Here is a 12,510-nt window from a genome sequence, read left to right as displayed (position 1 = left end):
ATTGCCTGTGGCAGTTTTTAGATTGTTGACTGACACTATTCTTGTTTAACTTCTAGAGAAGTTGCTTAACTTTTTAATACTTAAGGTTTAACTCTTCAGATAGCCTCTAAGCTTAAGAACTGGGACCTTATATATCATAGTCCCTCAAATGCTGTTGTTAATTTACTTTAGATTAGAAAATGAAGATCAGAGAGCACAGCATTTAAGTATTTGGGGCCATTCTTTTATGGTATTTATATGTTTTCATCGTACCGATACTTGAAGTAAAAAATCTAATGAAAAAAATTAACAGTTCTGAGAAAGGTCTTTTACATTTTTATTAGATATTACTTTTACTTCCCATATTATTATACATGTACTCTGAATCATAGCAGTGTTGTTTCTTTATCTTCTAGAGGGACAGTTAAGACACATAAAAACTGGGGAACCGTTTGTTTTTAACTACCGAGAAGACTTACACAGATGGAACCAGAAAAGATACGAAGCTCTAGGAGAGGTATGGTCATATATACAAATTCAGCCTTGTTCTTTTTCAGTTTTAAATAGTCTTATGAATAAAAGTTTTAAAGTTGAAGCAGTTTATGCACTTGTTCTACAAAAAGTAATTTCAAAAAGGTTAACTTATAGCAAGTTAACTTGTTAGCCTGCAAACAGGGTAAAATGTGAGGACCTTCACAGTTTTGACATTGTTCTCCTGCATTTATAATTTAATTATATTTAATGCTCTGAATAATTTATTCTGCACATAAAAAAGTTTGGCCATTTTCACCTGAATGCAATAATTATATGCTGTGAACTTGTATTGCCATTATAGTGTATTTATGCTATATGGCCTTAAAGAAGGACTAGGTTTTTTTGTTTGTTTTTATTTTACATTTTAATCCTTTGTGTAAGCCATGTACCCTTGTTCATTTGGACAAGTTCTGTTCTCCAAATATATGTTTTTCTTCTTGGCATCTGCATCTTTTTCATTCTCAATCTCTGTCATCCAATATCATCTATAGCAAAATCTAGCTAGTGTGTTTTAATAGGTAATCCCATGTATAAGTGATTTCTTTCTCTTAGGATTTCCTAAGACAAAGATTTTGGAGATAGGGAGAGTCACAGATTTATTTTTGGTGGACCTTACTCCATGAAAATCAAAATATTTTGAGTTTTCACTTTAATGATTATGTATATATAGAGAGAAAATATTCTGCTTTATCTAGATTTCCACCTTTTCTGCCTGTGTTCACGTTTGTTTTCATGATGGCATTGGCCCCAACTGATCAAACGAAATCACAGGATTTAAATTGTAATGCAATAGTTTTAGTAGTAAACATAGCTTTCCAGCGTAAAAGTGAGCACATCAAAGACCCAAGGGTTGGAGGCGACAACAGGTTGTTATAGCCATTGTTACATGTCATCTTGCTTCTCATGTCTTATTTGGATACTTGATTTCATTGCTAATTTCACTGTTGAAAGTTGGTAATTGGTTGAATTTCATTTCCTACATCTGTATAACTAGTATAAGTTCTAGTTATATGCAAATGATGACACAATTTTCACTATAGTATATTTGTTTAGTTTATTATGATGGGATTTAACACATACATGGACCTGTCTTTTCACCCCATTCCTTAATTTCTATTTCTAAGTTGTGCCTTCAAGTTTCAAGTTAGATTTAACCAACTTACTATCCTTTATTTACACCTTATACTTTTCTTACACTGTTTTCTTTCTTTGAAATACCCTTCCTTCCTTGTTCATGACACCCCTACCTCCACATGTCTGCAGGTTTTGGCTCAATTTTCCCGCCTTTAAGAAGCCTTCCCTCATCTCTTCTGCTATAGTCTTTCTCCCTTCTCAATTTCCTTTCTTTCCATTACCTTTTTCTTCCTATCTTGTCTTCTTCCAAAAAAAATATTTTTTAAAGAGAACGCCATGTAGTACAATTAAAAGTTAAATAAAAATAAATAAGAAAATAGAATAAAAAATGTTAGTAAAATAAAGGCACAGGTTTGCTTTATTTATATTTTTTATGCATGTCTTTAAGCAGTTGGGTAAAACTTTGTCTTCATGATATTTGTTTAAAAATGAATGTGAGACATATATAAACTGTTTAGTATAAATTCTGAACCTATGTATTTTTAGAGAATTTCTTAAGATTAGAAATTTAAACATAAAGACATGTATTTCCTTACTGGAAGGGAGGAAAATGATCTGTTAATGATAATTTTTCTATTTGTAACACTAAATAATTTTAATTGTTTTATTCTAATTCCCACTTATATTCTAAAAGTTTTAGACTCTTAAAGCTTTGCTGATTAAAATTACTTAATAAAAAATACTCTATTTGTGACATACTCTGTTGGAAAGTTTTCAACCTTTATAGTCAAAATGTAAACTTATGTTACTATAATTAAGAATATGTAAGTTCTTACATACCTGCCCACGGTTCTTAAAAACAAATAAACTTTTGTATTTAACTCCTACAAATAATTTAGTACTTTGTATTACTAAAACATCTTTAGTGCCATTAAGCAAGAACCTGTAGAAAGCATGTCACCATGTCCTGGACATAGAAGCACAGAAAAAAATCCTTATCCTCCTCGATGGATAGGGCAGAATTCAGTAGATAGTGCAAATTTGAGTTTATTGCCTGTGAGACTACCTTCAGCTTTTGATATGCTTAAGATTGAAGTTTAAAGGAGACAGATTTTTACTCTTGTCAGCAATCTAAACCAAAACTCCTTCTAATTTTATAGTGTTTTTCTACTAAATATCAAATTTTGTCTTTAGATGAGAGCTATTATACAGGGTGGGGCAAAAGTAGGCTTACAGTTGTTTTTATGGAAAAATAATACAATAATTAATAAACAATAATATAAAAATGAACTCTGTTTTGCATGCTCACAACTGTAAACCTACTTTTGCTCCACCCTGTATGTTTCACAACTGCTGTTTTAGTTTATGTTTATTTCTTAGGATTATTATAGCAGTCATTCAGCAGGAATTGTTTTTAAGACTTGCTCCTGAAATGCTTTATCATTTCTATGTAAATTAAGCTTATTGTGTAAATAAAATAAACTGAGATGTCAGTTTGATTTTAGAATACAGTGCCCTGACTACACAAATACTCTTTCCTTTCCCGTAGTTACGTTTTTATAGTGAAACATATGCTTTTGCTAATATGTATATTTTTTTTACTGTCTACCTATAGCTTGATTAAAAGTTTGTATAATTTCTCTAAATTTAGAAAAATAACTATCAGTTGAATGAGGTGAGAGAGCTGTGTGAAAGAGTAATTTTGAAAATAGAAGTCTTCAGTGTATGTGTATTGGGGTTGAATGCCAGAGAATGTTTCTGGTAGACTCAGTCAAAAAGACTATAAAGGCTATCATGTTAAGTAGTAAATAAAATGGTAAAAACTCAGCATGTAACTTGTAAAATTTTCTCAACTCTTTCATGTCAATACTGAATTACTATTAAACGGAGAATTTATAATCCAGCAGAAATTCTAATGAAAAAGAGGTTTGATTTTCTTGCCTAATTTGGGTCTTTGCATTTGCTTTGATATTTATCTTGCTTACCTCTTTAAGTAGTAAGAAATTGTCAATGTGCTTAATAAGAGAATAACAGTGATTAGGTACTCCTATAAGCTCGGCTCTTTCTTTATGGCTAGGATCACACTTAAAAAAGAACTAAGGGCAAAATTTTTTTTTCCTAGACCTGTATTAGTACTATATCTTGTAAAATAGTAGCAAATTATTGAAAAATGTTATATTTTGAAAATGGATTTTATTAAAGAATATAGACGAGTGGTGTCTTAAAAGTTTTTACAGTGGCCATATTTAGGTGTTTGAAATAGGAGCAACTTAAAGTAAGGAACCATAATATAAATTATCATTATTTAATATTCACATTTTAATATGTGATTGTATATAATTAATAACTTCATATAATGTGAGATTTACATATCTTAAATAGTGATAGAAACAAAGGGCTGGCCATTAGGAGATCTGGGGCCTAGTTCTGTCGCAGTCACTATCTGTGTGACTTTAGAAAAATAGTATTTCTTAGCCTCCACTGTAAAATGTGGATAAAATTTTCTGTACTGTTGTGAGGAATAGTAAGATGCACATCTGATATTTTATATTCTTTACTGTGCCCAGGAAATGTTAGGATCATGGAATGAAAATAGAACTATACTATTAAGATTTCTAGTTTATTTTTATTAGTAACATGAAGATTTAATTTGGGTTTTTTTTTTCTTTTTTATTTCTCTGTCTTAGTCTATTTATTATTACTGGCCTAAAATTTCTATTTCTATGGTAGAAGCAAAGAAATGTCCATTGATCCAGAGTTGGTTAGCAATCTCCTTGACTTTCATCTCTCTCTATTGTTCATTCCTACAAGTGGGGTACTATATCCAAGATGGTATTAGTAATTAGACATCTTAGAATTGAAGAAATAGTCATTGAAATAATGAAAAACCCCAACTGAGAAAAATTGTAAGCCTCTTAAAAACAGACCCACAGACCAACTAAACAGAATACAAAGTCCAGAAGTACACTGAAAGTTAAATACACATGGAAATATAGTTTATCTTATGATAGAATCAAATCATGGGAGTAAAAGGGACTTAAAGTAATGAATAGATTAACATTACACATAAAAATATAAAATTTGGGGAGAATCAAGATGGTGGAGAGTGAGCGGAAGTCACACTGACCTCCTCCTAGGACCGACCTGTAATTACAAATAAATTGTGGAGAAATCACCTGCAACAAACAAATGAACAATTGTGAGAGGGGAGCCTTGTAACCTCGGAGAGAGAAGAATTGGCTTTAGCGCAATCTCGCTGGTAAGGAGTGTAGTAGACACTCAAGAAGGCAGGCAGGGCGCCCACAGGTGGCAGCACCAGAAGGATACTGAAATGGCCAGTTAGATCCCCGTGAGAAGAGCGGGGTCTAAACCATAAGCAGGGATCTCTAGCCTACAGCACCAAAGCCCAAAAAGTACACAGAAAACAGCCAGCTGTGAAAAGCAGCAGGGTTGCTCTCTGCCACAAACAGGTGGCTAGAGACGCAAAGAGCCATTTAAACGGCCAACGCATAAATTTTTTTGTGAAGCCACTTTCTCTGGTCTCTGGCAAAGGTGGGGGCAGAGTGGGCTAGACACACCTGAGGAGAGGCTGGGGAAGGAGCCTTTAGGGAGAACAGGCGAGAGTAGCCAGTGGTATATCAGCGCTGACTAATCCCCCATGCGGCAGCAGCCATATTGCTCAGGCAGAGACCACTCCTCTTGAGTGGCAGCAGTGTTAGAGGAACCAATAGCCCCACCCCCAGGTGGGATTCCACCCCGCCCTGTGCTGACTAAGCCGCCTGCTGAGCACAGAGTGGCAGCCACAGAAAGTAGATCCCTGGCTGAAGAGGGTGCAGAGAAGTCTGGAGACACTTGAGGAGAGACTGGGGATGGAAGCTTTGGGGAGAGAATGGAGAGAGTAGCTGGTGGGATCCAAGTGCTGACTCTTTCCCCATACAGCAGCTGCGTGAGACTCTGCCACGCTGTGAGCTGTCTAAGGAGGCTTGCTGAATGCAGAGTGACTAGATTAACAGCTGAAGGAGAGAGCCACAGACAGTAGATTCATGAAAGTCTTGAACAGACTGCCTAAGGTCACTCAGGGTCAACATCTGACATCATCAGAAGCAGATGCAGAAAGTAAAAACATGGTAGTCTCCTACCATAGAAGTTCACATCACAAAGTCAGGAAATCAAGACGGATCAATTTAAGAAGCAGAAGCAAAAAAGAAGAGTCTCGCAAATGATGGGAAGACAAAAAAACACTCCCCAATTGAAGGGAAAGGAGGAATCCTCAGAAAGAGAACTAAAGGGAAAACAGGCAAGTAAACTATCAGATACTGTGTTCCAAACAACGGTTCTAAGGAAGCTCAATGAGCTCAGTGAGCTCAGACAGAACTACAAAAAACTACAGGGAAACTACGAGGAACTCACTGCAAACTACATCACCATGAAAAAGGACATAGAAACTATCAATAAGAGACAAGAGGAAATGAAGAATACAATTTCTGAATTGAAGAACACGGTAGAAGGAATCAAGAGCAGGCTAGATGAAGCAGAGGACTGAATCAGCGAGCTGGAGGATAAAGTAGAAAAAAGCTCCCAGAAAGAGCAAGAAAATGAAAGAAGACTCCAAAAGAATGAAGAGGCGTTTAGGGAAATGCAGGATAACCTGGAACATAAGGATATCCGTATAATAGGGATACCAGAAGAAGAGGAGGAGCAAGGGGTAGAGAACCTGTTTGAAAAAGTAATGATGGAAACTTCCCTCAGAGAGTTCCATTCAAGAGGAACCCAGTGAGGCCCACTCCAAGATACATCATAATTAGAAAGGCAAATATCAAAGATAAACAGAATCCTAAAGGCAGCAAGGGAGAAAGAAGTAGTAACATATCAGGGAGCCCCAATACAGCTAGCCGCTGACTTCTGAACAGAAACACTTTAAGACAGAAGGGAGTGGCAAGAAATATTCCAAGTAATGAAAAACAAAGGCCTGCAACCAAGACTGCTCTACCCAGCAAGGCTCTCAATTAAATTGGAAGGCAAAATAAGGAGTTTCCAAGACAAAAGGCCAAAAGAATACACCTCCACCAAACCAGTCTTGCAAACTATGGTAAACAGATTGCTTTAAAGAGATGCAGAAAAAAGAGTCTGTGAATACCCACTTCCTTTCACAGTCACCAATAGTTGATATTACCAATATTTTTTAACATATATTATCTGATCGTGACAAGGATGTGTTATCTCAGTTGTTCCTTTATTATTTGTTGAAACTAAACCTGTTTTTGTATATTTCTTGCACATTTCTATTACTTTTAAGAAGCTTTAAATGACTTTTTGATATCCTTTATCCATTTTTTGATTCAATGTTTGTAGAATTTTTTCCCTAAAAAAACCCCCTGCCAAAAACTTAACCCTTTTTTAGAAGTGCTGCAAATACTTCCCTATTCTGTTACTTGTCCTTTAACTCTTTTTATATGTATATTACTGTACAGTCTTAACTGTTTAATGTAGTCATAGTGCCAATATTTCACTTTATAGCTTCTGGGTTTGGATATTTTCCTTCAGGGTAAGAAAAATATTAGTTTGTAGTTTCTCCTAAAACTCCTTAGATTCTACATACTGATTTGTAACTCACCTGAATATTTCTTGTATAATGTGTGAAATAGGGCTCTATATTTGTTTTATATCGAGTAATAGCGGTCCATGCACCTTATTTGTTGACTAAGCCTTATTTTCCCCATTGATTTGAAATATCGATTTGACCATATATTACATTGTTAGACAGGTATATAATTTGTCTCTAGAATGCTCCTTTTATTTCATTGATCTACTTGATTATTTCTGTGCTGGTGTCATGTTTTAATTGCTGAGGCTTTATAATAGATTTAAGTTTCTTAATATTTCATAATGGATCTTGACATTTAAAAAAATAAATAAATAAAAACAATCTGCAGTTTAGAAAAGGAAAGACTGAAAGAAGGAACTCTGACCTTCTGCAACAACATGGATTCAACTGGAGACTGTTGTGCTAGGTGAAATAATCTAGTGTTGAAAGACTAATCCCATATGATCTCATCTATAAGTGGAATCTATTCAGCAAAATAAACTAATGAACAAAATTATCCAAAAGGCAAGGAAACATGGACGGGACAGAAAGTGACCAGAGGGGAAGGGGAAGGAAAACAGTGGTGGAAAGAAGGGGAAGGGACTAAACAAAGAACATGTGTGAATGACCCATGAACATGGACAACAGAGTGGGAATTGACTGTGGGAGAGGAGGGCAGGATGGGAAGGACAAAGGGGAAAAATTGAGACAACTGTAATACAGTAAACATGATTTTTACAAAATAAAATAAATTTAAAAAATTAATAATTAAAGGCTATGTGCATTCCCCCCAGGAACTGCTTGTCTTTTGCTGTTTGGTGAGTGGTTTTTTTTGTTCATTTTATTTTGCCTTTTTCTCTAGAAGGGATAGTAATCTTTGGCAGCTTCCTTGCTATCTAATATGACATAATATTCCAGGCTAATGTCATTAGTTTCTTGGTCCAGACTGGAATCCAACAATTCTCCAAAGAACTCAGATTGCTTTAATGAAAAATAGTATTTCAAAACCATAATCACTGATACTGAATTGGTATTTCAAAACTACAATCAGTGCTACTGTATGATCTGATAGGTGTTATTTAATTGTCTGCATTTAAATCTCTGATCCATTTGGAGTTCATTATGATGTACATTGTGACGTATACTCAAATTTTATTTATTTTTTTAATTTATACATCATGTTTATTCTATTACACTTGTCTCAATTTTTCCCCCTTTACCCTCCTCAACTCATCCCACCAACACCCCCCACTCGCACAGTCAATTCCCACTCTGTTGTCCATGTTCATGGGTCATTCACACATGTTCTTTGTCTAGTCCCTTCCGCTTCTTTGCACCATTGTCCTCTTTCCCCATCCCCTTTGGTCACTTTCAGTCGCCTCCATGGTTATGTATCTGTGGTTTATTTTGTTCGTTAGTTTATTTTGTTGAATGGATTCCACTTACAGGTGATATCATATGGTATTTGTCTTTCACCAACTGGCTTCTTTCACTTAGCTTAATATTCTCCAGTTCCATCCATGTTGTCCCAAAAGGTAGGAGTTCCATATTTTTCTCACTCCCTCCCTCCTTCCCTCCCTTTCTTTCTTAATGCAGATTGACTTTATGTAGTTTTTTAAATGTCAAGATCCATTATGAAATATTAAGAAACTTAAATCTATTATAAAGCCTCAGCAATTAAAACATGACACCAGCACAGAAATAATCAAGTAGATCAATGAAATAAAAGGAGCATTCTAGAGACAAATTATATACCTGTCTAACAATGTAATATATGGTCAAATCGATATTTCAAATCAATGGGGAAAATAAGGCTTAGTCAACAAATAAGGTGCATGGACCGCTATTACTCGATATAAAACAAATATAGAGCCCTATTTCACACATTATACAAGAAATATTCAGGTGAGTTACAAATCAGTATGTAGAATCTAAGGAGTTTTAGGAGAAACTACAAACTAATATTTTTCTTACCCTGAAGGAAAATATCCAAACCCAGAAGCTATAAAGTGAAATATTGGCACTATGACTACATTAAACAGTTAAGACTGTACAGTAATATACATATAAAAAGAGTTAAAGGACAAGTAACAGAATAGGGAAGTATTTGCAGCACTTCTAAAAAAGGGTTAAGTTTTTGGCAGGGGGTTTTTTTAGGGAAAAAATTCTACAAACATTGAATCAAAAAATGGATAAAGGATATCAAAAAGTCATTTAAAGCTTCTTAAAAGTAATAGAAATGTGCAAGAAATATACAAAAACAGGTTTAGTTTCAACAAATAATAAAGGAACAACTGAGATAACACATCCTTGTCACGATCAGATAATATATGTTAAAAAATATTGGTAATATCAACTATTGGTGACTGTGAAAGGAAGTGGGTATTCACAGACTCTTTTTTCTGCATCTCTTTAAAGCAATCTGTTTACCATAGTTTGCAAGACTGGTTTGGTGGAGGTGTATTCTTTTGGCCTTTTGTCTTGGAAACTCCTTATTTTGCCTTCCAATTTAATTGAGAGCCTTGCTGGGTAGAGCAGTCTTGGTTGCAGGCCTTTGTTTTTCATTACTTGGAATATTTCTTGCCACTCCCTTCTGTCTTAAAGTGTTTCTGTTCAGAAGTCAGCGGCTAGCTGTATTGGGGCTCCCTGATATGTTACTACTTCTTTCTCCCTTGCTGCCTTTAGGATTCTGTTTATCTTTGATATTTGCCTTTCTAATTATGATGTATCTTGGAGTGGGCCTCACTGGGTTCCTCTTGAATGGAACTCTCTGAGGGAAGTTTCCATCATTACTTTTTCAAACAGGTTCTCTACCCCTTGCTCCTCCTCTTCTTCTGGTATCCCTATTACATGGATATCCTTATGTTCCAGGTTATCCTGCATTTCCCTAAACGCCTCTTCATTCTTTTGGAGTCTTCTTTCATTTTCTTGCTCTTTCTGGGAGCTTTTTTCTACTTTATCCTCCAGCTCGCTGATTCAGTCCTCTGCTTCATCTAGCCTGCTCTTGATTCCTTCTACCGTGTTCTTCAATTCAGAAATTGTATTCTTCATTTCCTCTTGTCTCTTATTGATAGTTTCTATGTCCTTTTTCATGGTGATGTAGTTTGCAGTGAGTTCCTCGTAGTTTCCCTGTAGTTTTTTGTAGTTCTGTCTGAGCTCACTGAGCTCATTGAGCTTCCTTAGAACCGTTGTTTGGAACACAGTATCTGATAGTTTACTTGCCTGTTTTCCCTTTAGTTCTCTTTCTGAGGATTCCTCCTTTCCCTTCAATTGGGGAGTGTTTTTTTGTCTTCCCATCATTTGCGAGACTCTTCTTTTTTGCTTCTGCTTCTTAAATTGATCCGTCTTGATTTCCTGACTTTGTGATGTGAACTTCTATGGTAGGAGACTACCATGTTTTTACTTTCTGCATCTGCTTCTGATGATGTCAGATGTTGACCCTGAGTGACCTTAGGCAGTCTGTTCAAGACTTTCATGAATCTACTGTCTGTGGCTCTCTCCTTCAGCTGTTAATCTAGTCATTCTGCACTCAGGATGCCAGTTGGAGACATCACTGGTCGGGGCAGAGTCCCTTCTGGGTACAAGGTTATTGAGTCCTCTCACGCTGTTTTTGCTCAGTGGCATGGTCTGCCTGAGCCAGATTGCTGCTGTATGGGGGAGGTAGTCCACACCGGGATCCCCTGGCTTCTCCGTCTATTTTCTCCCCAAAGCCTTCATCTCTCAGTAGGGCCAAGTTCCTCCTGGGGGTGGGGCTATTTTGTCCTTTCATACTGTTGCCACTCAGGGGAGTATCTACCTGAGCAAGATGGCTGCTGCCATGTGGGGAATGAGTCAGCTCTGGGACCCTGCCATATACTGTTTCCGTTCTTTCCCCGAAGTCTCCTTCCCAAGTCTCTCCTTAGGCGTCTCTAGCCCACTCTGTCCCTGTCTTTGTCATGGACCAGGGCAAGTGGCTGCACATAAAAATTTGTGCTTTTGCCCTTTAAATGGCTCTTTGCATCTCTTGCCGCCTGTCTGTGGCAGAGAGCAACCCTGCTGCTTTTTGCAACTGGCTATTATCTGAGTACTTCTTGGGCTCTGGTGCTGTAGGCTGGAGATTCCTGCTTATGGTTTAGACCCGGCTCTCCTCAGGGGATTCAACTGGCCGTTTCAATATCCTTCTGGTGCTGTCGCCAGTGGGAACCCTGCCTGCCATTTCGAGTCTCTACTGCACTCTGTAGAAGGTAGTTTGTGCTAAAGCTGATTCTTCTGTCTTTCTGAGTTTATATGTCTCCTCTCTCATTAATTGTTGAGGTGTTTGTTCCAGGTAATTTGTCCACAATTCAGTTTTAATTCCAGGTTAGCCCTGGGAGGAGGTCAGCGTGACTTCCACTCACTCCTTCGCCATCTTTATTCTCCACATAGCTTTTAAACATATGAAAAGATTTTTAACCTTACCCATAATAAAAGACTATACTGAAATAACATTTCTCACCTGTCAGGTTGACAGAAACCTATAAGCTTGACAGCACACTTAGTACATAAAGCTGTAGAGAGAAAGGACCTCTCTTATTAACATGTAAAATAATATAATCTCTTTAGAGGGGAAAATTGCAAATTCTTAAAAAATTACAGTTGTATTTTCCCTTTTGTGTGAGAAAGGAGAGGTAGGAAATACATATATTTGGCTGTTTATTTTTTTGGAAAAATGAGAAAGATAAAATTAATGTTTATCTTTGGGAATTTGGAGGAATAACATTGAGAAATCCCTTATACTTTTTTGTATAATTTTTATTTTTTGAAGCATACACAAATTTTAATATGTTGGAGGAAAAATACAGAAATTGAAAGAAGTCAAAACATATGAACCTAAGTATACAGCATATATCTAGTTGTTGATATAATCAAATAGAAAAAAGAGTGATTTCAGATGTCTTTTGGATACAGTACTTTGTCCTTCCTTTGCTGGATTTGTCTTAAGCATAAGAAGAATGGCCAATGAAGTGTTAAAATTAAATCAGTGGTTTGATTGTAATTAACAATATTGGTGTAAGAATTTTGATACTATTTTATAAATATGGTTAAATATTAAAACACATAAGTAAGTGTAATTGTGAACTTTAATTTTCAGTATTAGAGAAAAGAGATACAAATCTAACATGAAAGCAGTTAGGAAAATCCCTGTGGAGTGACATATAAATTTTCCTATATCAATGTAACCATGCCAGCTGGGGCTCGGCCACTTGGTGCCTTTAATTTATAAGACTCAGCAATTGGTGTTGAAGGAAACAGGCTTTTATTAAGAGGGTTCCATCCTTGAGGCTGCTGAGAGCACTCCTGCTCAGAGCCCTCTTCTTTTT

At 36.1% G+C, this 12,510-nt stretch overlaps 1 protein-coding gene across 5 annotated transcripts in view; it reads left to right on the top strand.

Annotated features, from left to right (window-relative positions):
• Window positions 1-12,510, top strand: part of ARB2A (ARB2 cotranscriptional regulator A) — a 418,904-nt gene that overhangs the window by 44,617 nt on the left and 361,777 nt on the right. For all 5 annotated transcript variants that reach the window (XM_054578602.1, XM_054578600.1, XM_054578603.1 and 2 more), the window contains one exon: window positions 396-496. In XM_054578602.1, coding sequence (XP_054434577.1) covers window positions 396-496 — 101 coding nt within the window. The remainder of the gene's footprint in view (window positions 1-395; window positions 497-12,510) is intronic.

This window comes from Pteronotus mesoamericanus, unplaced genomic scaffold, assembly GCF_021234165.1.
Source record: "Pteronotus mesoamericanus isolate MK-2021 breed Mesoamerican mustached bat unplaced genomic scaffold, CSHL_Meso_final contig_50, whole genome shotgun sequence".
Classification (NCBI taxonomy): Eukaryota; Metazoa; Chordata; class Mammalia; order Chiroptera; family Mormoopidae; genus Pteronotus; species Pteronotus mesoamericanus.
Note: the sequence above shows the minus strand (reverse complement) of the source record. Positions and strands in the feature narration are given on the sequence as shown.